This window comes from Ammospiza nelsoni, chromosome 20 (genome assembly GCF_027579445.1).
Source record: "Ammospiza nelsoni isolate bAmmNel1 chromosome 20, bAmmNel1.pri, whole genome shotgun sequence".
Lineage (NCBI taxonomy): Eukaryota > Metazoa > Chordata > Aves > Passeriformes > Passerellidae > Ammospiza > Ammospiza nelsoni.
In genome coordinates this window covers 10,492,546-10,516,467 of record NC_080652.1, presented here as the reverse complement: position 1 = coordinate 10,516,467, position 23,922 = coordinate 10,492,546, and the positions used below count along the sequence as shown (strand labels likewise).

At 58.6% G+C, this 23,922-nt stretch overlaps 2 protein-coding genes across 2 annotated transcripts; one reads left to right on the top strand and one right to left on the bottom strand.

The window, feature by feature from the left end:
• The first annotated feature begins 212 nt into the window (after nt 1-212).
• On the top strand, nt 213-4,591 carry PDCL (phosducin like). Its single transcript, XM_059486492.1, has 5 exons — nt 213-375; nt 869-912; nt 1,200-1,374; nt 1,882-2,063; nt 2,940-4,591. Exons 3-5 carry the CDS (start codon nt 1,206-1,208, stop codon nt 3,489-3,491), a joined length of 903 nt encoding a protein of 300 aa, XP_059342475.1. The 5' UTR covers nt 213-375; nt 869-912; nt 1,200-1,205; the 3' UTR covers nt 3,492-4,591.
• Nucleotides 4,592-7,538: 2,947 nt separating this feature from the next.
• On the bottom strand, nt 7,539-17,575 carry PTGS1 (prostaglandin-endoperoxide synthase 1). The gene is made up of 11 exons (XM_059486286.1): nt 17,431-17,575; nt 12,837-12,953; nt 12,575-12,715; nt 11,727-11,870; nt 11,191-11,372; nt 11,029-11,112; nt 10,469-10,715; nt 9,919-10,205; nt 9,141-9,288; nt 8,428-8,801; nt 7,539-8,350 (listed from the first exon to the last, which is right to left on the bottom strand). Exons 1-10 carry the CDS (start codon nt 17,537-17,539, stop codon nt 8,446-8,448), a joined length of 1,815 nt encoding a protein of 604 aa, XP_059342269.1. The 5' UTR covers nt 17,540-17,575; the 3' UTR covers nt 7,539-8,350; nt 8,428-8,445.
• Between the last annotated feature and the right edge of the window lie 6,347 nt (nt 17,576-23,922).

Here is a 23,922-nt window from a genome sequence, read left to right as displayed (position 1 = left end):
GGTCCTGCCGTGCCGGTGCCGTTCCCTGGGCGGGCGGTTCCGCCGTACCGGTGCCGTTCCCTGGGCGGGCGGTCCTGCCGTGCCGGTGCCGTTCCCTGGGCGGGCGGTTCCGCCGTACCGGTGCCGTTCCCTGGGCGGGCGGTCCTGCCGTGCCGGTGCCGTTCCCTGGGCGGGCGGTCCCGCCGTGCCGGTGCCGGTGCCGATCCCTGGGCGGGCGGTCCCGCCGTGCCGGTGCCGTTCCCTGGGCGGGCGGTTCCGCCGTGCCGGTGCCGTTCCCGTCGCGGGGCGGGGGCAGCGGGGCCGGGCCCGGCTCCTCCCCCGGCCGCCTCCTTCCCGCCGTGCCCCGCGCAGCGGCCCCGGAAGGCGGCGGGAGCGGTGAGGCGGCGGCGGTGGGGCCGGGCCGGGGCGGCGGGGCCGCTTCGCTTCGCTCCGCTCCGGCAGCGCCGCTCGGGCCGGTGCTCCCGGGCCCCGCAGAATCCCGGGCGGGCGAGGGGCGGCGGCGCGGCCCGAGGGATCCGGGAGGGCGCGGGGCGGGGGCTCGGCCGGCACGGGGAGCAGAGCCGGTTCGCTCCGGGCCCGCGGGGATCACCGGCCCCAGCCAACCCCAGGTGCCGCCCCAGGCCCGGCCCCGCTGCGGGGCGGTCCCGGTAATCCTGGGCCATCTGGCGCTGTAATCGGCTGAATCCGGGGTTAGCTCCTGCAGAGCCCACGGCGTCCGGCAGGAAAACCGGGAACCGGGCTGAGTCCGTGAGCAGGAGAACCGGGAGCCGGGCTGTGCACACACACACGGCCTGGGCTGGCTGGGAGACCACTGCACCATCGAGCATGAGCCCACAGCAACTGATGTGATTAAAATTTCTTCTTCCAGGTCTTGGTAGAAGCTTGTCTCTGAAAGACTGGAAAGGAATACAGGTCAGAACGCTTTAATTTGCTTAATTACATTGATAGTTTTTCAGCTCTAATAAATTGTTGTTAAATAATGCAAGTGATACTCAGTAGCTGGGAATCGGTCTGATGGAGCTGTCCAGTGAGACTCTGAGGCTTTAAACTAAGTTTTAAATTGTGACTGACTGCATCGAGGGCTGTTTGAGAGTGGGCTGTGTTCTCCCAGGGTTAAAAAATGCCCTGAGGAAATGAAGGACCATCGTGATGTGTGTTTGATCAGAAATGCATCCTCTCTTTTGTTACCTTATTTTTAGAGCATAATGACTACTGCGGATGATAAACTGCTTGGCGAGAAGCTGCAGTATTATTACAGCAGCAGTGAGGGTGAGGATGAAGACAGTGAGAAGGAGGATAAAGAAGGGGAGAGCAGCATTCCTGAAAGTGTGGGCGAGGTGGAGCTCAGCAGCGATGGCAGCGCTATCAACACAGGTATCATCATATCAATATACTTCTTTTGTATATCCCTTGTTGATTGGAAATTTTGTATATTCTTCTGAAACTCTTTTTTTGAAATTAAATTCCTGGGTTTAGGCATGTTTGAGTCAGTGGGTGATCAGGTTTTGGATAGAAAGCTGAGACAAGGCTGATTTGTACAACTTGGATGATAATATATCATTTTTGTTCTGATGAAAGCCATGCTAACAATAGGGGAACTCTTGTGGGCTGGTGGTTCTATTTCAAGAGCGCAGATATTAATCTTTGGGACAATTACAAGAGCAGCCTAGTTAAGTAAATTTTATCCTTCTTGTTAAAAAAGTAGATAGAAACTCAAGGACATGCAAATGGCAAATTATTTATATCGATGTTTTGCGTAGTTACAAAAACATTTATGACCGGGTCACCATTTTACTGATTTACAAATTATTCCTTGATTGTAACTGGTAGGTAAAATGGTATTGTCTTTTTTACACGAAATGTCTCCACACCTGATTGCAGGTCCCAAGGGAGTGATCAATGACTGGCGGAGGTTTAAGCAGCTGGAGACGGAGCAGCGGCAGGAGCAGCGCAGGGAGATGGAGAGGCTCATCAAGAAGCTCTCCATGACCTGCAGGTCTCACCTGGATGAGGAGGCTGAGCAGCAGAAGCAGAAAGAGCTTCAGGAAAAAATCAATGGAAAGGTAGGGTGGCACAAAGGAATTAAAATGTCACTTAAGTATTTAGCAGTTTTGCTTACCTGTGATAACAAATAAGTGATTTAGCTGCAATACCAAGGAGGTCCAAAAGCTTTTTCCAGATTTCTCATCTGTTGATCAAGTGAACTTCAGGGGATTAATATGAAGAGTTGTACAGCAAAACTGTGAATGCTGCCTCCCCTGCCCAAAACTAGGAACCTTTATTAATTTAGTATTTAGTAAGTGGGTGTTGAGAATTCAACTCTGAGCTCCTGAAATTGCAGATATTGGATGTAGTGAATGGTTTTAATCAGCTGAGCTGTTAACTAGCCCTGGGTTGTAGTCAGAGAAGTTGCTAATTTGCAGACATGTCTGTGCCTTCAGGTGATGAAAGTTGTGTGTGCTCTCCTGTATCTTGAGTGATGCAGGCAAGTGAACAGGTATAAAATACATAAAATGCTGTTAATTTCAATTCTACAGGACAATGGTGCCACAAATTTTAACTGAAAAACTAAACGAAAAGCTGATGAGAAAGAAGCTCATCTGAGGTCAGGCACCGTTTCCAAATCAGCGCTCCCGGCTCAGTGAAAGCACGTGGCCACCATTAACCTGGATTAAAGTGGGAGCATGGAGCAGCCACTTGTGTTATTAGTGCAGCTTGTGGAAACTGGAATACCCAGGGCTGAAATCGCTGTTCCCCCTGGACATGGTTTCTAATTAGATCAGAATGGAGTGTAAGACACAGGGTGCTTGAGCCTTCATGGGCTGCACTTTGCTGTTATTAAAGATGAGTGACCCACATTAATCCTCTTGATTTATGTTCTCATTATGTAAGTGACCCGTATAGTGGTGCAGATGTTTTTCAGGAATCTCTGTTTTCAGATGACTTTACAGGAATACAGCATGATCCACAATGATGAGGACGATGAGGAGTTCTTGCAGCGCTACAGGAAGCAGCGGATGGAGGAGATGAGGCAGCAGTTGTACAGTGGGCAGCAATTCAAGCAGGTGTTTGAGATCACCAGTGGGGAAGCATTTCTGGATACCGTGGACAAAGAGCATAAGAGCACACTGATCATGATCCATATTTATGAAGATGATATCCCTGGCACTGAGTCCCTGAATGGCTGCATGATCTGCCTGGCTGCTGAGTACCCAACAGTGAAATTCTGCAGAGTGAAGAGTTCACTCATTGGTGCCAGCACTCGCTTCACTAACAATGCCCTGCCGGCCCTGCTGGTCTACAAGGCAGGGGAGCTCATTGGCAACTTCGTGCGCATCACCGACCAGCTGGGAGAAGATTTTTTTGCTGTAGACCTGGAGGCTTTTCTGCAGGAGTGTGGTTTGCTGCCAGAAAAAGACCTACTGCTGCTGACTTCTATACATAATCCATCTGCATGTTACAGTGAAGACAGTGATCTGGAAATAGACTGAGCCCTTTATGCCAAGGGCCCGTAGGTGTAGCTGTGCTGTAGGATGTTCTTGCTAGGGATTGTTCTCTCTCCTCCTTCATGTGGGTATGTATTCCTCCCCTTCATGCACTTTGACTTTTGCTCATTAAAAATAACAACAAATTCCTAACATTTTCTTAAATTAATTCCATAGCTACAACTAAAACAGTCTCATTTCTGTGCAATTCAAATGTGTTTTACTCAACACAAAGTTCTAACATGATTCAGTCAGTTTAGGAAATTGTCTGTTGCAATGTCTCAGCGTCCTTGCAAGTTTCAGTTGAGATGTGGCCACCAACTCCCTAAGGCAAGAACTGAGACTGCAAATAAAAGAGATTTTAACATTCAAGACTTACTAATCTGGTGCTGAACTGCACCATTTAAAAGCGTGAGGTCCCATGTTCCATTCCACAGTTTGCAGTCTCCTTCCTGGGAGTATCTTGTTCTAACAATGGCCTTAAATTTTTGTTCCTTTCTCAGTTACAAGTAACAACAACCCCTGGCTTCATCCTGAAAATTGCTTTTTAGCTGGAGAGAGTTCTTCTTCCCTTAACCTTCCCTGAGACATAAATGAAATTACAGCTCTTAATACATTCTTGGGTTCTAAAACCCATCCTTGGAATTCATAGTAGTCACTTGATCAGAAAATGAGCTCTGCCTCTTCAGAGAGACTGCCTGCTACAAAGAGCTCCAGTGTGTGTGCTGAACAGCAGCAAGGAGAATCTTGTTGGCAAAATGCAGAATTGGGACTTGAATAACCTCAGAATTTCATCCCATGCTAAAATTACTAAATCAGTGGTAAAGTTCTTTTCTGTCTGCCTTCAGTAGTAGAAGTAGACTATCATTACCTAAATACATGACCCAATGTAATGCCATGTTTAATGATTAATTTTATTTGAAATTTTTATGTAAAGCACTTTGGAACACCAGGGAGAATTGCAAATGTGTCTGTGGATCCTAATAGGATCTTGATAAGAATGGATCTTGGGCTAGAAAAAAAAATAATTTCTAACTGTATCTATTTGAACTGTCTTTTAAAAAGTAGTATGAGCAGAAAAATAAATAATCTGTAGTTTAAAATGACTGAGTTGGCACAGATTGTAGCTTTTTAAGGAAACTGGCAGAAATCCAGGTTTTCAAATGTGGTGAGAGATTATTTCTTTGCATCTGAGAATTGCAGAAAAAAACCCCTATGTAAGTTATATGGAATTAAATCATTGAGTGTGGATATCAGCACATTTAAGGAAAATATCAAAGCAACTGTAACTCATATCCAGGATGAGCTTCAGTGAAGTCTGTTGTGCAGACAAGGTGCATTTTAGCATCATCACAAAACCTGTCTTGGAGAGGGGATCAAGGCAGAGCTGTCTGCTTGAGTTGCTTTGAAGTTTTTATTTTTATAAAGTGCTTTTTTTTTGCCCCCTGTGGCAGCAAAACTGTAACAGGATCAAACCCTTCCCTGCTGCTCTGTGTCCAGTGGCCTGGAGCAAGGTGACTCCTGGTGAGGAACCTCCTGTGCTGAGGTAGATGAGAGGTGGTTTGCAGTGCCAGTAGCGAAAAGGAGAAGAGAAAATATGTGAATCCAATTAATCATTGATCTGGAAGAATACAACAAGCACAAGAGAGTGAGGGGAGAGAAGCTGTGCCCTAACCCTGCTGCTCCTCCATGCACAGACCTCATGCACAGCTGTGAGCAGGGAGAACAGGCTGAGCTGGGAAAAAGCTGCTGCTGCTTTTGCCCTTTCTTGAAGCTGAATTTTCAAGGAGTTCTATAAATAGGAGTTGAAAAAGCACTTGTCATGTAGGTGTGCAGCCTCTGGGAAATGTTCTGTTTTGGAAGGAGCGGTGCAGTGCAGGGAGGCAGCCAGGAATGGTGGGTGTTACAGCCCTCACCTGGCTTTGCTCACAGTTAATGGTGTTCAACACAAACAGCAGAGCCTGGGCACGGAATGTGAGGGCACAAGGAAGCGTGGATGGTTGCTTGGCAAGGGCAGGAATGAAATCCCACATGAGCTCAACATGGACATTTAATTGTGGGGCCATCATGGCTGCCAGGCAATGCAGGACAAAATTTAGCTAAGAAAAGATTACACTGAGTTTTTCTGGCCTCCTATCTGCCTCTTCTTTGTAAAATGTTCAAAATAGGCCTTTGCTGAAAATCCAAACAAGGTTTCCTGTGCAGTCACTGGCCTGATCCTGTGGCAGGGGGGCCTGCTGGGGAGAGCTGAGAGAATCTGGAGACTCCCTCCAAGGAGGGATTGCTTTTCTCCTCCTGCCCAATGAATCATTGCTCTGAGGCCACACAGCCCCAGATGCATGTTTTCATTGTTGCTGCAGGAGCCCAGGCAGCCCCATCTCCTGTCCCTGTCCATCCCCACCGCAGGCAGGCCACAGCTGGGCTCCCCAGAGGCATGTTTAAAAACACAGAGCATCTCCACGGGCTGTGTTTACCAAGAGCTCAAACAGAGGGCACTTCTGGCAGCACTCTCCTCTCCAGAGCACGGCAGGGAGCCCCTGCCATGGTGGGTGATGCTCGTGGCCACACCAGACACCACCATGTGTGGGTGCAAACACTGCCTTGATGTGGCTGTACCTTGGTGACTGGGAGCGATTTCTGCAACTGCCATGGCTGGAAAACCAGCACAGAAAACAGAAGAGCTCAGCAGTGCTGGGCTGGGGGGAGCTCTGTGTGCAGGGCCGTGGGTGCCTGGGCTCCTGCGGGAGATTTCAGTAGCGTGTTGGGTGCTGTGCCTGGGGCTGGTACATGCTGGTCCTTCAAAGAAACAATTTCAAAGCTTTTCCTGCTAGCAGGAGGGAGATGCTTTGCTGTCCTGGGCTGGCTGGAAGAGGTGCCAGGCTTGCCAGCGGTGCCTCAGCCAAGCTATCCCAGTGGAACATTCCTCCTTGGTGGCAGAGAGCAGCCAGGCCACTCTCCATTTGCCATGGGGAACATTCCTCCTTGGCAGGGAGCAGCCAGGCCACTCTCCATGTGCCATGGGGAACATTCCTCCTTGGCACAGAGCAGCCAGGCCACTCTCCATGTGCCATGGGGAACATTCCTCCTTGGCACAAAGCAGCCAGGCCACTCTCCATGTGCCATGGGGAACATTCCTCCTTGGCACAGAGCAGCCAGGCCACTCTCCATGTGCCATGGGGAACATTCCTCCTTGGCACAGAGCAGCCAGGCCACTCTCGGTGTGCCATGGGGAACATTCCCCCTGGGTGGCAGAGGGCAGCCAGGCCACTCTCCATGTGCCATGGGGAACATTCCCCCTGGGTGGCAGAGGGCAGCCAGGCCATTGTCGGCTCTCGTGCCGTTATCAGCTGTCCCAAAGCCCCGCTGGCAGCCCCGATAGCCCCGAGGAAACGCAGGATGTTTGTGGTTTAACTGAAGCGAGCCGAGCTTGTGCCGGTCGCCAGATGTCAGGGAAGGATGCTGGGGGCTGGAGCGGCTCCCAGCCGGGGAGGGCGGTCACGAGCACAGCTGGAAGCACAGCTGGAAGTGCTCGGTGCTCGGCTGGCCCGGGGAAGGACCGACCGTGTCCTCCTCTGGCAGTGCTGCTCAGCACTCCTGCACGGCACGGTGCGACTGGGAGCGCTGGGCTGTCCGTGTGCCAGCACTGCTCAGGGCCAGCCCAGCGCAGCACAGAGCAGGTGAAGCTGCCTGCTGTGCCTTCGGGGTCTGGCTGGCCTCTCTGCCTCCCCACATCCCCATGGAAACTGAAATCCAGATGCTGTCCTGATAATGCTGTCCCATTTCTGAAGGGTTAGAGAGAGTGAGTGATAAGGCTCATGACTTGGGAGCCCCTTCTTGCTATGACACTTTCTTACCACATCCCTGCCAAGGCACCAGCCCTTTAAACCTCCCTAGTTTAGAATTCCTGTAACACCTCCCTGGGAATGCTGCTGGGATGGAGCAGAGGCTCAGGAGTGCTCCCCTCCTCCAGGACAGCAGAGGAAGGAGCTGCAGCTGCATGCTGTCTTACAGACTGTGGCTATTTCATGTCTACAAAACACCCAGGCAGCCAGATTTGTGTGTGGATAGTTTTATGTGAGAGAAATACACAATGTTGGTCTAAGCAGTGTCACCATGGGATTACAGAATATCCTGAACTGGAAGGGACCCACAAACATCATCACAGTCCAACCCCTGGCCCTGCCCAGGACAACCCCAACAATCCCACCCTGTGCCTGAGAGCAGTGGCCAAACACTGAATTGTGGCATTTGAGCAGCTGGGGGATGGCCAGAGGGGAGCAAAGTTCAAACTGCCTCAGGACACTCAGAGACCCCCATGGAAGCTCCTAAGGGAGAAGTTGCTCCATTTATTGCTTCAGGTGCAGTCAGCAATGGCCCAGCACAGCACTGGTGGGCACAGCCACAAATAGAGGAGTTTTTAAAATCATTTATTATTTAAAATGTCCTTTTTCCTGGACCTTAACCAAGATCTGATGGGGATCAAGGCCAGTGACAGTGGCTGCCAGCTACCACATGGCTGTGCTGGGCAAGGGCTGAGCTCTGTTTGGGGAGGAGGACAGAAGCAGGCTGTGTGTGCTGTGAGGATGTTTGCTGAGCTGTTAGTGCAGAGCAGGGCGATGATTCTGGGATGGAAGAGACTCCATCCCTTTGTGTGCACAGAGGTAGCATCTCGCTCTGAGCAGCCCCGGGGTGGCAGCCAGTGGCACGTGCCAGGGTCCAAGCCAGCACGACACAGGAGGTCTGGAGATCTGACCTCATGCTTCTCTCTGGCCTCCTCCAGGAGAGACTGCTTTGGTTCCTTGTCCCAGCTGTGCACGGGTGCTGGGCAGGCACAGGGGCAGCAGTTCCTGCATCCCCACCATTCGCTGTAGGAAGGAACAGCATCCTCAGCACTGGGCTGGGAGCTCAGCTCAGCCTGCAGCAGGGCAAGGACAGTCCCTACCTGGGCAGGTCAGCCCTGCTAGAGCTCTGCAGAGGATCCAGCAGCCCGGGCACTGCCATGCTCTGCAGTGTCAGGCACGTGGAACGCCACGTACGGGCACTTCTTCACGTTGAGGCACACGAGCTTCTCCAGGGACGCCGTCTTCACGATCTCAAAGCCGGTTGCTCCACCAAATGTACTGGGTTTCCAGTACTCTGGGGAGCAGATGGGGTTTCCAAAAAGCCCCTTCAGGGAAAATGGAGCTCCGATCTCCACCATGCTTTCCCCAAAAATGCCATTGGGTTGGGGTTTCTCCAGCAGCAAGCCTGGGTAAAACTCCAGAGCATCAATGTCTCCATACAGCTCTTCCAGCTCTGCTGCCTTCTCTTCCTCTCCTGCACCAAGTGAACATCAGAGTGCTTTAGCAAGAGAATCACACCTGGCAAGGACTGGCCTGGCAGTGGGCAAAGGCAGACTGGCTCCCTTGCAGGCAAGCCTGACTTCCAGGCCAGGGACCCCAGGAGGAAGGACCCCTGACACCCCTGCATCCCCTGACACCCCTGCATGAGCCCAGTCTGCCCCACTGTGGGGCCATAGCAGGCAGGGCTGGCATGGGCAGGAGCAGCTGCTCCAAGCCCAGTGGCAGAGGGGCAGCTCATGGCCTGGTACTCACCCACGGGCACAGAGCCCCTGCCTGGCCCAGGAGAGCCCCAGGAGCAGCAGTGCAGCCCTACCTGTCAGCTCCTGGAAGGACTTGTAGGGCTTCATGCCAAACCTTTTCCGGTACTCGTTGAAGGGCTGCAGCCTCAGCTGCCGGGACTCCCTGATGACCCCGACGGCCACGTGCAGGACATTGGCATTGATGGTCTGTCCCCCCCCGATCTGCAGGGCACAGACAAGGAGGGGTACACATCAGGGCAGCACCAGCTCCAGAGGGCCACCACACTAAAGCACCCTGGGCTTGTGTTGTGACACCGGCACGTCACTGCAGCAGCAAGAGGAGGATGGGCAGTGCAAAAAGCAGCTGTGGAGCAGCTTGGTCAGGCCAGCCCTGCTCCCAGGGCAGGGCACAGGGCAGCAGAAGTCCTCAATGGGCAGTGACCCAGTGAGGAGGATGAGAGAGATTTCAGGCTCGCTGGGAGAGCCCAAATGCCCAAAGGGCCTCAGGCTCAGCCTCAGCTGGGCTGCTTGGCACAAGGAGGGTGAGGAAAGGAGCTGCGATCGCTTGGAAGAAAACATCCATGCGATGGCAGCAGAGAACAGCGCCAGGCGCTGCTCCAGCCCCGCGGCTCAGCCGAGCGGGGACATCCCGGCCTCCACAGGCTCTGGCACCACCGGAATGTTTACTGCAGAGCAGCCAGAGCCAGCAGCTGGGCTGCCAGGGCCAGCCTCGCCTCGGTGCGGGCGGGGAGGGCTCCTGATGTGCCCATGGAGGCTGCCCTGGACAGACTCGGCGTGACACGGGCACCACTGCACGCGTGTCCCTTCTGGGAGGGCAGAGCAGGACCTTACCCTTCCTGCTACCTGCTTGGAAAAGGACTCCACCAGCGCCTCCACGCCGTAGTCCATGAGCATGGAGGTGTTGTAGAGGAACTGCTTGTAGCTGTACTCTTGTCCCTGGATGACGAAGGAGTCGGGCATCAGCCCGTGCCAGTGGTAGAGCTGGTTGAACTCCACGGCGATGCGGTTCCGGTACTGGAACTGGGACCCAAACAACAGCTCGGGGTCGAACTTGAGGCTCAGGTAGTACCCACTGAGGTGCTGCACGTAGTCCTCAATGACGATCTTAATGGTCTCCCCTGGGCAGCAGAAAAAAGCAGCTGGCAGCAGCAGGAGCCACCAGCTCTGCACCTGAGATGTCACCCACATCTACCACAGCAGCCATCCACCTCCTCCTGACCATTCTGGATGGACCAAAGCCAATTTTTTTGCTATATGGACCAAACCAAGAGATTCCCAGAAGGATGCCAGAGGAGCTGCCTCAAAGGCAGTTTGGCCATTGCCCCCAAAAGAGGCTGGCCAGCGTGGGAGTCCCAGGGGGTGGGACAGGGCAGTTCCTCACCGATGAGGATGAGCCGTGCTGTCTGGAAGAGCTGCTCGTCGCTCCAGGTGGGGTGTTCCCGCTTGAGCAGGTCACAGACGCGGTTGTGCTCTCGCAGCCAGAGCGTGGCGTAGACGCAGAGCCCCGGCAGCAGCCCGAACACCTCCTGCCCCATGGCCAGCTGCCGCTCCTGGGGCACGCCCGACGGGTACACCATGTGCACCGGGGCCTCGCTGACCACGGGCGGGTACACCTCGCCATCCACCACCTGGGGACAGCAGCGACAGGGCAGAAAGGGCAGAGGGGACAAAACATCCCAGTAAAACCTGCCCAGCCACGAGCTACCTCCCTCAGAGCACCACATTGCTCTCCTGCAAGAGGTGAGTGAATGGAAACACCTCCCTCATACAGCCCCAAATGCCTGCTGCCATCAGAGCAGCTGCACCCCAAAGATTGTCCCCCGGCCAGCAGCCACGCAGGGCATCAGGGCTGGGGTCTGCCAAGAGCTGCCAGAGGAACATGGGCTTCAAACAGCCCTGGCTCACTGGGCTGGGATGTGTTTCAGTTGTGCTGGGTGGTACCTGGAATTTCAGCTTCCCATCTCGGAAGAGACGCAGCTGGTGCTGCCGCTGCAGGTTGTCCCCGTACAAATGCCCCAGGTCCACCTGTGGAGAGAGCAGGGCATCGAGGCTGCTCTGAGAGGCACAGGGACCCCAGCACCCCCTCACTCCTCACACCCTCACCCCATGTCCCAGAGCCTTGGTGAAGCCACGTCCCATCTTCCCAGATGTCTTGAAGAACTGGTGGGTGAAATGCTGGGCGAAGAAGGCAAACATCATGTTGGTGCCTCGGGGATCAGCCTCAAACTTGTGTCGCAGCAGGAACCTCTCTGCCAGGAGCTGGGGGTCAGGGAGCTGCAGCTTCCCTGCAAAGGATGGAGGCTGAGGGAAGATGCCCAGTGCCCACCCAGCCGGGTACTGGTGCTGTGTGCAGGGCTGCTGGTGGTGTCTGCTGCAGCATCAGGCCCAGGCTCCTCTGCACAGAGACCTTGCAGCCCTCTCACACAGGCTGTGACATGTCCCAGCAGCTCAGCCTGAGCTGTCCCAGCAGCAATCCAGATGCCATCAATCTCCTCCTGCAGCAGAGCCAGTCTGGGCAGGACAGGGACAGCACGTGGCACTGCCAGTGGTGCTTTGCAGATGTGTCCATGGCAGCCAAAGCCTGGCCATGGCTGGGTGGGAAACACTCAGGGTGTGGGTGTCCTAGAGCAGCCACGTACCTTTGGTGCCCATGGGCGTGGGGCAGTCGTCCGGCACGGGCGGCAGCACGCGGGTGTAGTAGCTGACGTTGGCATAGGCCTCCCAGCTGATGTAGCCATAGTCAGAGTTGAAAGTGGGGGGGCTGGGGATGAGATTGGCACGAACTGAAAGGAGAGAGGGGAATCACCAGTGTGGGGATGGAGGCAGCAACACACAGGCTCTGCCCCTGGTCCCTGCCCACCTGCTCTGTGCTGCCAGCAGCTCCTGGCACCCCAAAAACCAGAAAGGTACCAGCAATGGAGGCATGTGGGTGTCCTGGGCTTTGCTCCGAGCCTTTTAAAGGCTGCAATTCCCTGCAGGAAAGGAGGGCTTGTGCTAATGTGCTAAGTGGAGTCTTGGATGATGGATGAGATGACAAACCCTCAGAAATGGTGAAGCCAACAGCCGGAGCCTTGCAAGCGTGTCGCTACGGCTCCAAGAGCTGGAACCTAAATATTTATGCAAAGTGATGAATATGGGGACATGAGTAACAAGGGCCATATTTCCATGGGCTGTTTTCTGTGCAGCTGTGAAACAGCTCCTTGGCCTGGGGAGTGCAGCATGCCAAGAACTGCTCGTGTTTTCCAGCCAGCTGGCAGCTTGGCACCGTGCTGGGGACCCCCTACACCCCACTGCAGCCTGGCTGGCAGCTCCCCTGGGCACAGTGACAGTGTGACAGGGTGATGGAAGGACAGGGTGACAACCTTCTGACAATGCCCACCCTGCTCACAGGAGCTGCTCAGCATCGCTGCAGCCCTGCTATCCCAACCCACACATCTGTGCATGCCAGGGGCTCCTGCTGAACCTCAAACCCTCTCCAAGCCCCCACCTGTCAGCACGAGCCTCATGAGTGTGTCCCTGATGAAGGTGCTGTTGATAATGTCCCAAAACCACTTGAAATGGGTCAGGATGAAGTGGTAGAAGGCAGGACTGGGCTTCAGCAGGTTGTGGAGACGTGTCCAGAACTCAGCTGGGGGAAACAGAGCAGTCACTCTCCCTGCTGAGGAGCCAGCCCACCCGGAGCAGTGGGTGCTGTGGGCACAGGGCTGCCCTGGCACGCACGGGTGGCAGATGCTGGGACAGGGACTCACGGGAGGTGCAGTTGAGCCCGTAGTACCCGGTGCGGGTGCAGTCGCACTCGTATCCTCCCAGGCCGACCCTGACACACACCCCTTGGTTCTGGCAGGGGAAATAGCAACAGGGATTCACTGCAGAAGAGAGAGAGAGATCAGCATCCAGCCAGCACATCCCTGCATCCGCTGGCTGCCCGCTCCTCCAGGGGGGACAGCGCCTCGGAGCCAGCCCAGCGGGCCCAGCTCAGGAGAGGAGGCGCAGAGCTGCAGGAGCCAAGCCCTGCCCTGCTGGGGCGTCTCCCCGTGCCTGGGGGGCTGCTGTGCCCCCGGAGCCCCAGCCCGGGCTAAAGCCGTGCCCACAGCCGCTGTGCTAATAACAACAGCCATTGTCAGGGCCGTTTGCTTTGGCAGGGCCCCTCGGCCCCGCCGCCCCCAGCGGATGGAAAGGGCCCCTCACGGCTCACTCCGGCTCCCGCCCGGCCCCTTCCTCCACCACCTTCGTGCCCAGCCTGCAGGGACGAGATAAGGCCCCTTGCAGCCCTTCCCAGGCTGTGGGGTGACGTGGGACAGGGAGACCCCCTGGCACACTGAGCAGCTCCATCCCCTCCAAGCCTCTCCAGGCTGTCCTGGAGCAGGAAGATCCTTGTAACTCCACCATCCTCAGCCCCTCCAAGAGCAGCAAACCTCAGGGGATAGAGAAACACAGTCCAGGGTGCCCAGAGACTCCTCTGCCTTCCATCAGCCAAAGGAGTGCTCTGGAAATTGGGATGCTCTCTGTCACAGCTGCCTCCTGAAATCTCACCAGCGACATTCTCAACTCACCAAGCCAGGTCTGCACAGAGCCTTTGTGCCAGGAGGGAAGTGCCTAAAGCCCAGAGCTGGCTGCACACCTGGCTTTGTGTGCTGAGGCCACCAGCCCCACCAGGGCACACAGCACTCATGGACAAGGTGCCACCAACCCAACACAGTGCCCAGCTCTGGAGCTGCTGGCTGCAGGAACGGGGGACAGGCAGCACACCCCGAGTGCTGCAGAGACTCACAGCCACTGCCAGAGTTCCCAGTGCCACAGCTGATGGAGGAAGGTCTCCTGAGCCCATCACAGCCACTGCCAGAGTGCTCAGTGCCACAGCTGATGGAGGAAGGTCGCCTGAGCCCATCAGCTGCTCCATGTGGCTCATGAGCTCACCAGATCCCTGCCAGGCCTGCTTCAGGTTCTTCTGGAATTTGGGAACATTGCTGGGGTGGTGGGATGGGCATGCAGAACAGAAACCACATTTTTTCCATAGGAAATTGCAGCTAAAAATTAACATCTTAGGAAAATAAAGGTAATTTTGTGAGGTTGCTCAGTGTCCCAGCAGGCACACGCTCGGGGCAGGGCAGGGAGCCTGGGGCTCTGCCTGCAGCTCTGCTGGGCTGTGCTCAGCCCTGTGGTCCCAAATCCCTCCCAGCACAGGGCTCGACTTGCAAAGACGTGCTCAGCTCCCAGCACTTCCATTAGGCTCCCTTTCATCTTGGATCTTTTCATGTCTCCAGACGGGAGGCAGCAGGCAGGATCTTATTTATCTCAGACAAATTAAGGTCAGACCACCCGTTCAGATTTTTGCAAGATGGGAATTTTTGGAAAGGGGGAGGTGTTGCAGCGCAGCTGGAGCATCCTCTGGGCTATTCCCACCCCGGTAGCTCCACACTTGGCTCTGCTGCAGGCCCGGTGAGAGTCCCGACGAGCAGCCCCGTGCCGTGCCCGCTGCAGCCCGGGGGAAGCTCTTGTGGGCTGGGAGGATGCTCCAGTGCAGCCGGTCGAGTCCTGCCCCGTGTCTCCAGCTAATATGGGGAGTCAGGAGAAGTTCGCTCGGCCGGGGCCCTCCTCCGAGGCGGGTTTGGCAGCGAGCCGAGCCGAGCCGAGCCGTGCCGTGCCGTGCCGTGCCGGGCCGGGCCGCGCCTCCCACGGTTCACTGCAGTGTCAGGGCCGGGTCCCCGAGGCGGGGTGGGAGCAGCGTGTTCCAGCCAAAAGGGTGGGAAGGGGCTGGAGCGTGTCCTGGCCCGCGACACCAGCCCCATCACATCCTGAGGAGCCTCCCTGTGCTGCAGCTCCGTGCTCTCCACACCCCGGCCAGGAATCCTGCGCTGGCCGTGCCAGGACGGCTCCAGGTGTGGGAAAGGCGCTGCAGCCCCTCCGTGCCGGCAGGGCCGGTGCTCTCGCTCCATCACCGCTGAAAAATGCCACATTTGGGGACGACATCCGTTCCACAGACCGCAGCCAAAGCAACCTGGGGTGAATCATGGCCAGGACGGAGCCGGGCTCGCTCCATGGGACACGGCACCGCCGCCGCAGGCTTTGGAGACCATGGAGCACTTACGCACTTGTTTGTCTGATCCTGGAAGGTTTCTCGGGCCCACGAACTATTCACAGCACACACACCACAGCCAGATTGTCATCTGCAACCACTTCTGGCAGCACCATGAGCGGGAGCAGCGTGCCAGGCCCACAGCTGTGCCCCACGTGGGCTCAGTGAGCCTCCCCCTGCACCTGAGGCAGGCAGCCTGCCCGGGGTGGGCTGGAGGGGTGACACAGCCCCAGGGCTCTCTGGCTTCCCTCTGCAGCCCGGGCAGGCTCTCTGTGAGCCCCACTGCAGAGGGGATGTGCTGGGAGGAGGCACAGACCACAGGCAATGGAAACAGCCATGAATGCAAAGCAGCTCTACCAGAGGTGCCCCCCTGCCTCCCCACAGCAGGGCCTGTGCCCCACCTGCCCCATGGCTGGGGCTCGGGCACACGGCAGTGTTGGGGTGCTGCCACTGCTCCTGTCTGGCAGCCTGCAATGGCTGCTCAGAGGACAGTCAGGTTTATTTTGCAAGAACGCTTGAACAAAACTACACCCCTGAAGGCAAGTTAGCAGCCAAAGGCAATATCTGCAGGGAAAACTGAGAAACACCTTGGGACCAGCCTGGCTCTGCTCACAACCAGAGGAAAAGTCTACAGAGAACAAACACCATGGCTCAGAGCCAAGGTGCAGCCAGTGAGGAGTCAAGTAGAGTGCTCTGAGCAGCAAATATCAAGTGAGCAGGAGATCCCAGCCTCAGCCCAACATCCTGTTATTTGGTCTTCAAGAGCAGATCCGAGGACTAGATTAGGGCTGTGGTCCTCCTGGTGCAACGCTGGGGAGGAGCAGAGCCCAGACACTCTGCTGACAGCACCCCGGGGCACAGCACAGTTTCCCTAATTTCTCAATCAGATATCTCCCTCCCTAATTAAGGCTTGGAAAAAAGCCGTCTTTTCCTGTACATCATGTATTGCAGGTATTTATTTTTCCCCCACATAATGAAATGTGCTTTGATCGTGCTGTGCAGCAGCCAGCTCCAGGGCTGCTCCATTCCAGGGCTGTATCTGTCCCAGCTGCTTCAGGCACGTGGGTCACCAGCACATCCCCAGGCCCTGTCCTGTGGTCAGCAGGACACACAGATGCTGGCCCAGCTGTCCTCAGCTCCAGAGGAACTTCTCAGGAAGATAAAACACATGTAAAGAGATGGCCAAGCTGGAGAAGGAGCAGAGCAGAGGCTGTCCCTTGCCTGTCCCCACCACCTGTGGTCCAGCCCAGCCAGTGACAGCCAGGTGCATCCCCTGGGGGCTCTCCTTTCAGCAGATGGGGCTGATGTGCCCTGCAGTGGGGTGCCTGCCACCTCCCCAGCCGCACTGGTGTCACTCAGCATTGGGGTCACCCAGCCCCACTGTTTCTGGTGGCTGGAGCTGTCGCATCCTGCTGGGTCACACCCCAGCTACTGGAGTCCCCTGCAGAGCTGGCCATGGGTTTGAGAAAGGGTTTAATTTAACCACAGGCTCCACGGGTGCCTGCCACAGTCAGCACTATTCCTCACCATCCCCTGGTGTGCCTGCGGTTGGGCAGCACGTGGTGCTGGGAAGGAAACGATGGCTGAGGCCACCAGAGCCACCCCTGCTGCCCCCAGCCCTCCATCCTCGCTCCCAGCTGCAGTGTCACCGGGGACAGTGGCAGGGCCCTGGCTGCCAGCACGCACGGGCAATGTCCCCTCTCTTTGGGGGAGCCCCGTCCCGTTCGGGAGGCTGCAGGAAGGGGCTGGCACTGCCCCTCGGCCCCCAGCGAGGCCGGCCCGGGGTGCCGCGGTCTTGGCGGGGCTCCAGCCCTGCCGTGCGTCCCCGGCCGCCCCGGGCCAGCGGTGTCCCCCCGGGCCCTGCGTGTGGTCGCTGCGGGAGGCGGACGGGGGAAGTTTGTTCCACCCGGGCGCTTCTGCTGCCAGCCGGCCGTGACGGGCCGAACCCGCGGGCCCCCTGACCCGGGCGGTGGTCGTGGGGCTCCTCCAGCCGCCCCTGCCCACCCTGCCTGCCCTCCGCCCCGGACACGGGGGGCACCGGCGGGCGAGGACGAGCCGGGGGCGGCGAGTGCGATCCCGCCGGGACCCGCCGGACCGCGGCCCGGTCCCGCAGCGCTCCCCGTGCCTCCCGGTACCGGACGCAGCGGGACCAGGTCCCCTCGCCCCCCCGGTGCCGCATGTCCCCTGTTCGGGATGTCGCCGCTCCACCGGTACCGACTCCCCCGCGCCTCCCTCCCTCCCTCCCGGTGCGGTCCCGCCCCGCGTACCGGAGCCGGTGCCGGCGGCGCTCCCGGCGGCGCAGAGCAGCACGGCGTGGGCGAGCAGCAGCCGAAGCCCCGCGGCCGGCGGGGCCCGGGCCCGGCACCCACCGCCCATGGCGAGAGGCAGCTCCGCCGCGTCCCGCGTCGCGCCCGGCGCGGCCCCGCCGCCCCCGCCCCCGCCGCGCTGCCGCCCGCCCCCGACGGGACGGGACGGGACGGGACGGGACGGGGCCGCCTCCGACAGCCCGGGACTGCCCCGGCTGCGCTCCCCTCCCCTGGCCCGCTTGGCCACCCCTGCATCCCCAGTCGTGCCCGGTCCGCGTCTCTCCCAGGAGCCCCGGGTTCCCCGTTTCCCTCCCCGTCCCCGCCTACCCGAACATCTCCGTACCCAGCTCCTGGTTCCCACGTCCCGCTGCACCCCCACGCCCACGCCCTTGTTCCCACGCCCCCCTGCATCCCAATTCCACATCCATCCCAGGTCCCCCAGGACTCCATGTGCCCCCCGAACTCCTTGGCCTGGCTCAGCTCCTCCGAGTGGCCGCAAGAGGCTGCCCGGGCAGTGCTGCCCGGCTGTGCCCGGAGCCCGGCTGCCCGCAGCCGCCAGCGGCCAGAAAAGCTGAGTTTATCGTTTCAGCCATCGCTGGGTGTTTCCTCCCGGATGCTTTGTTCCAGCACCAGCCGCTGGAACCGGACAGGACTCGGCCAGCCCGGCCCGGGCAGGCAGCAGCCACCGCACAGGAATCGAGTGGGGCTGGGAGAGGCTCTGCAGGGCTCTGGGGTAGGCGAGGGCACGGTGAGCTGCACACCTGGCTGGGATGTCCCCGGACTGGTGGAACCCAGAGCTCGGAGCCTGCTGGGCCTCTCAGCGGCAGAGACCCCAGCGCAGGCCCGGCTGGGTGAGAGGATTATCGCAGGTTTGCTGAGCTGCAGGAAGCCCCGGCAGGCTGGGGGAGCGCAGTTCCTGCCTGGACCCCGCTCGATTCCTCTGCGCGGGTTTCAGCAGCAGGGAGGGAGTGTCCTCACAGGGCAAGCGGCTTTCACAGGTGTCCAGAAATGCACAAGGGCCTCAGATCCGACTTCAGCAGGCAAATGCACCGGCCATGACATAAACATGAGCTCAGCAGGCTCTGCATGCGCTCACGCAGGGTGGGGACACTGCCTCTGCTCCCCTGACGAGCTCGCACCGGGGATTGGGGCGGGTTTTGCTGTGTGTGTGCCGTCGGGGCAGTCACGGCCGCTCCTGCTCTCTGCCAGCCTCCCCAGGGTGTCACAGCCCCAAGGAAGGCACGGTTCACCCTGTGGCTCTGTGTATTTCCCCTCCATTCCCTCTTGCAGCACCACTAGCCCCAGCTGCGGCGGGTTCCCCTCCTGTCCCGCACCCGATGCCGACCCTGGTGACCGCAGCACGAGTGACCCGGCCCGGCCTGACCCGCTCCCGCAGCCCTGGGGATGTCCCGCTCCGCTCTCACGCCCCTCCTTTCCCTGTCACCGGGTTTCAATAATAACCGCTCTATTGCACAATGCCGGAAACGGCCGCGCAGCCCGGGGCCCTGTCTGGCCAGGGCTGCCCTGGAGGGGCTGTCCCGGCTCGGCCGGGCACGGAGGGGGCTCTGCTGCCGGCTCAGGGTGCCCTGCAGACCCCCGCCGCTCCCGGTGTCTCCCGAGCAGCCGGACCCCTCACTGCAGTGCTCAGCTCTAAAGCTGCAGCCGCTGAACCCCCTGGTGCCAGCCCGGCTGCCCCCAGAACTCCCGCGGCTCTGTCTGAGCTGCAGCCCGCGGTGTCTGACCCCAAATGCCAGGGTGGCAGCCAGTCCTGGGTGCCCAGAGCCGTTCCTGTGCCCAGCCGGGGCAGAGGAGGGTGGTGTGCTCGGGGGCTGTGTGAGACTGTGGTCTCACAGCCTTGGGGCAAGGCCAGGCCCACCTGAGGCACTGAGGGCACATCTGGGGATTTGCCACAGGCGAAATGGGCACTGGGTCTGGCAAATGCCCTAAGACCTCTCCGGAGTAGAGAGCGGATCTCCAGTGCGGTGCTGCCAAATGCCACGTGTGCCTCACTGCCGTGTCCTGGGGGACAGCAGGAGACAAACAGACCCCACTGGGGCCCCGGCTGCTCCGGGGCTGCCGGTGCTGCCCGGGGATGTGCCGGCCCCAGAGCCCCGGGGATGTGCCGGCCCCAGAGCCCCGGGGATGTGCCGGTGCTGCCCGGGGATGTGCCGGTGCTGCCCGGGGATGTGCTGGTGCTGCCCCGGGGATGTGCTGGTGCTGCCCGGGGATGTGCCGGCCCCAGAGCCCCGGGCTGGTGCGGGAATGACCCTTGGGCTGCGGTGCAGGACAGGAGGGAGGCAGGTTCGGAGCCGTGCTGGGATGCAGCAGAGCCCCGCCCGAGGCACCGGTCCCCGCCCCGGTCACGGCCCCGCGCGTCTGTCCCGACGGGGCCCCGGTGCTGCGGGCGCGTCCTCCGTAGGGAGGCAGCAGAACTCCGCCGATGGCAGCGCGGCGGCGGGAGGGCTGCGAGCCGCTGGGAGCCGCTGGGAGGTGCTGGGAGGCTCGAAGCATCCCTGCTCCTTTGCTGCTGTGCCTTGGGCCGCCCCGCATCTCCCCTCCGGTACCCGGGAGCCCCTCATTCCCGTGTTTGGGATGTTTCTGCCCCCGGAATCCGAAACGTGACTGGAACAGGAGAGCGGGACACAAGAACCTGTGGCGGGTCAGCACCCAACATCCTTCCCCTCATAAAATCCTTCCCCCCATCTGCCCGAGGATGCTGGAGCCATGGGGACACCCGAGCCATGGGGACACCTGGTGCTGTGCCCCGTGAGACAAGGGGCAGAGGAGCAGCTCAGGGACAGCACCCACCCTGAGCCCCACGCAGGGAGCAGAGCTGGGGGCAGCCAGGCAGGGGCACCCCACAGCTCCCCCCCCCAGGCCTGTCAGGACCGTGTCCCTCTGATCTGCATGGCCGTGGAACATCCCCGGGCTGACCCATCCTTGTCCATCCCTGAGCAGCTTCTCTGTGGGATGTGGTTCAGTGGGGAAACATCGGCCATGGGCTGCAGGGGATGGGCAGAGAACACAGGAGCTGAACCCCACATCTTTCTGATGTGAGGTTAAGAGGTGATCGGGTCAATTCCCCATGGGGAAGGTCCCCAATAGCCACAGAAGCAAGGGCACAGCAGATGCTGGTGGCTGGAGATCCCTCAGGGGACAGTGCTCAGGGGGCTGTGTGGGCACAGGGCCAGGTGGGGCAGCTCAGGAGGACAAACCCTCCCCGATGGCTGCACAGGGCTGGCAGCCCCTGCCCCAGCTCCGCCGGGCACAGCAGAGGAGAGGACCCAGCGTTTCCTCCGACACGGGGAGCTGACAGACAGTTTGGGGGGCTACAAATCAGAATTGAAAAGCCGGGGCTGGACAGGCTGTCTGGGAACTCGTAACCTGAGCCCCAGGAAAGGAGGACTCAGGAAAGCGCTTTCAGCAATCATATTCATCATCTTCAGCGCGGGCTCATTAGGCTCCGGAGCCCAGCCCCGCCACCGCCAACGCCTCCCGCACGCAGATAGAGCCGCCGGCTCAGACAAATAAATGCTTCCAGCTTCCCGGTGGATGCGGCAGGTCAGGGAGCATCTGATGCCAATTACCCGCGGTGTAGGGTTCCCGGGCAGCCCCTGTGCCCCGGCCCTCCCGCCCGGCCCTGCCCGGCACCGGCACCTCCCCTCCCGTGCGGGGCGGCCCCAGGGGTCACCCCCGCTCCGGTGCCAGCAGCGATGGGGACACCGAGGGGACAGCTCCAGCCTGGTGCCCCAGGGGGAGAACGGCCCCGTGCCCACGGGCTTTGGGCTCCTCCATCCCGGATCGGGGCCGGCACAGAGACTGATCACCCCAGCGCTTCAGGGCACGGCCGAAGGCCACCTCAGCATGCGGCTGTACCCACCAGCTGTCACTGCTGCCACTCCCTCTCAGGCTGTCCCCACAGACACAGGGACCCTCCTCCCTGCTCCTGGCAGGGCCCCGGCTGGTACAGCAGGTTTGGAGCCTTCCTGGCCGAGCCCCGAGCACTGGGCAGCCCTCACCGAGCAGGGGAAGCGTGCTGGGGCTGTGCATGGCCGTGTGGGTGCCCTGACCCCTCTGTGCCTGCTGGGTGTGGGTCCCACGGCATTCCTGGGGCAGCTCATACCCACCTCAGGCCCCGAGCCAAGGACAGCTGTGGGACTCTTGTCGGATTCAGATCCAAAATCACAATGGGGCATGGAAACCCCCGGACAGGGCTGGGGAGGGTCCAGGTGCCCATCCCGAGGGGCGATGGCAGCCAGCCCAGCCACGCAGCCTCGCCAGGCTCGGTGGGGAATCGGGCACAGGTGGCTCTGGGGACGGCTGCACAAGGGTTCCCACATCCCCGGGCTCAGGCTGGCCTGATGTCCTTAATTGCCCAAAGGTCGGTGTCCCCGGGCCCGGGGCCACGTGTCGGAGGGGCTGCGGGCAGGAACCTGACACGGCCGGGAGTCACTCGGGATCAACGCTGGGGGTCAGGAAATTACAATGGACACGAACCTAAACACGCCGCACGTCCCCCCAGGTAATCAGGGGCCGGGCCCGATTCCAGCTGACAGCTTAAATGCCCCAATTCCTGAGCCGCTGCGGCTCGAGGGGGTCCCGTGTGCCGGGGGCTTCTCCCAAACGGGCTCGGAGCGGGAGGTTTGTCTGTAAGTGGAGGCGTGCTGCATTCCCCTGAAAGTAGCCAGGTCCCGCTGGAGGGGGGCTGCGGGAAGGCAGCAATTTCCCTTATGGAATTATTTACCTGATTAGAGAGTTTATTTTATCAAAATTGCTTCAGAATGGGGCTGCTCAGTGTGTCCAGCACAGGGAGCTCCCCGGTGGGGCTGGCGGCCTGGAGACAGGTAATTTGTGTGGTTAATGGGACTAATCCACCAGGCAATTACACCAATAGATTTCACGGCTGCAAAGTGCTCTGTTCCCATTAATTAAAAATCTGTTAAGAAGATTAGCACGTAAAGGTATCAAAAGAAACCCACGAGTTTCTTTCCCCACAGGCCCCCCGAAGGCGAGTGTGGGAGTGCTGGATTGCTCACATTAGCACAAAAATGATTCTTTTAAAGGTAAGGGCTTCACATCCAAAGTGACTGCTGACAGTTTACCCCGACTTCTCTACCAAGAGGTACTTTATTTTTAATTACAGTTTTTTTTTAAATTAGCCCTGATTGTTCGTGTGGAGCGTTAACTTAAATATATTTGGAACGTGTGGTTCCCCTGTGCGTGGCAGCGCAGGGTGAGGAGGGCAGGCCCTGGCCCAGCCCCGCTCCCCATGTGCCCCCAGCGCTGGGCTGGTGCTCGGGACTGCCCAGGAGGGCCCCGAGGGGTCTGAACTCAGCATCCCACTGAGATGGTCCCACCAGGGCAGCACCACCATTGGCACCACCACAGGGAGCCCCAAACCCAGCTCTGCAGAGGCTTCTCCGTGGCAGGAGAGCTGTGCCACCAGCGCTGCACCCCACGGACACCCCACGGACACCCCACGGACACCCGACTCCCAGCCCGGCTCTGCTCAGCCCCTGGCGCCACTCCTGCTCTTTGTCCACAGCCAGACACGAGCAAAACAAAAGCAAATTCCCCAGCAGCTGAAGGTGCCATTTTTATGGCTGGGCTGAACGAGGAAGTATTTTTTGATCTGTTAAAAATCCTGAATATTATCTGACAGTTTATCTTGTTTCTCGAATCCGTGTCTTTGCAGCAACGCCAGCTCATTTACATGTGTATTGCGCCTGCCTCCACGGGTGCTGAGGTCAATTGAAACTCAAGAAAAGAGGAGAAATTTATGCAAAACTGTTGATTGCATTTGTATGTAATGAAATCATCCAATATTCATCTGACTATAGACTCTAATCTGAAAGGAGAAGTGAAGGACATAAGAGTCACTGGAAAGCAATAATGAGCTTCTGTAGTGATTAAAAAAGCACTTGAGCTTTCTGAAAATCCAGCCAGAAATCGTGTCTAATCAACACGGAATATAGGAGGCAGAGATTACATTGATACATTTTGCAAAGCTCACTGTTGAAAATGCATGCTCGCTGTAAACTCTGACATGCCATCCAGGCTGTGGATACAGATCCGGGCGGCACAATCAGCGCCCGCCCGTCCCTGGCACAAAGCAATCTCCGTGTCTCTGCTCCGTGACTCACAAGGAGCGCAATCACTTCTATTTTCAAGAGCAATGTTGTTTTTTAACTATGTCGAGAGCTTCCAGCTTCCTTGGAGTTTTTCCTTCCCTGTGCCTCAGTTGCTCCTGTCCCTGTGGCCACGGGGCTGGGCCAGGAGCTCAGGCCTGTCCTGGTGTGCCAGCCTGGAGCACTGGGACATCCTGGTGGAGCTGAGTGGCTTTGGGCAGCCTGGGAAGGGCACAGGGATGGGCACAGGGATGGGCACAGGGATGTCCTGAGCAGGGCAGGGATGGGCACAGGTCTGTCCTGAGCAGGGATGGGCACAGGGATG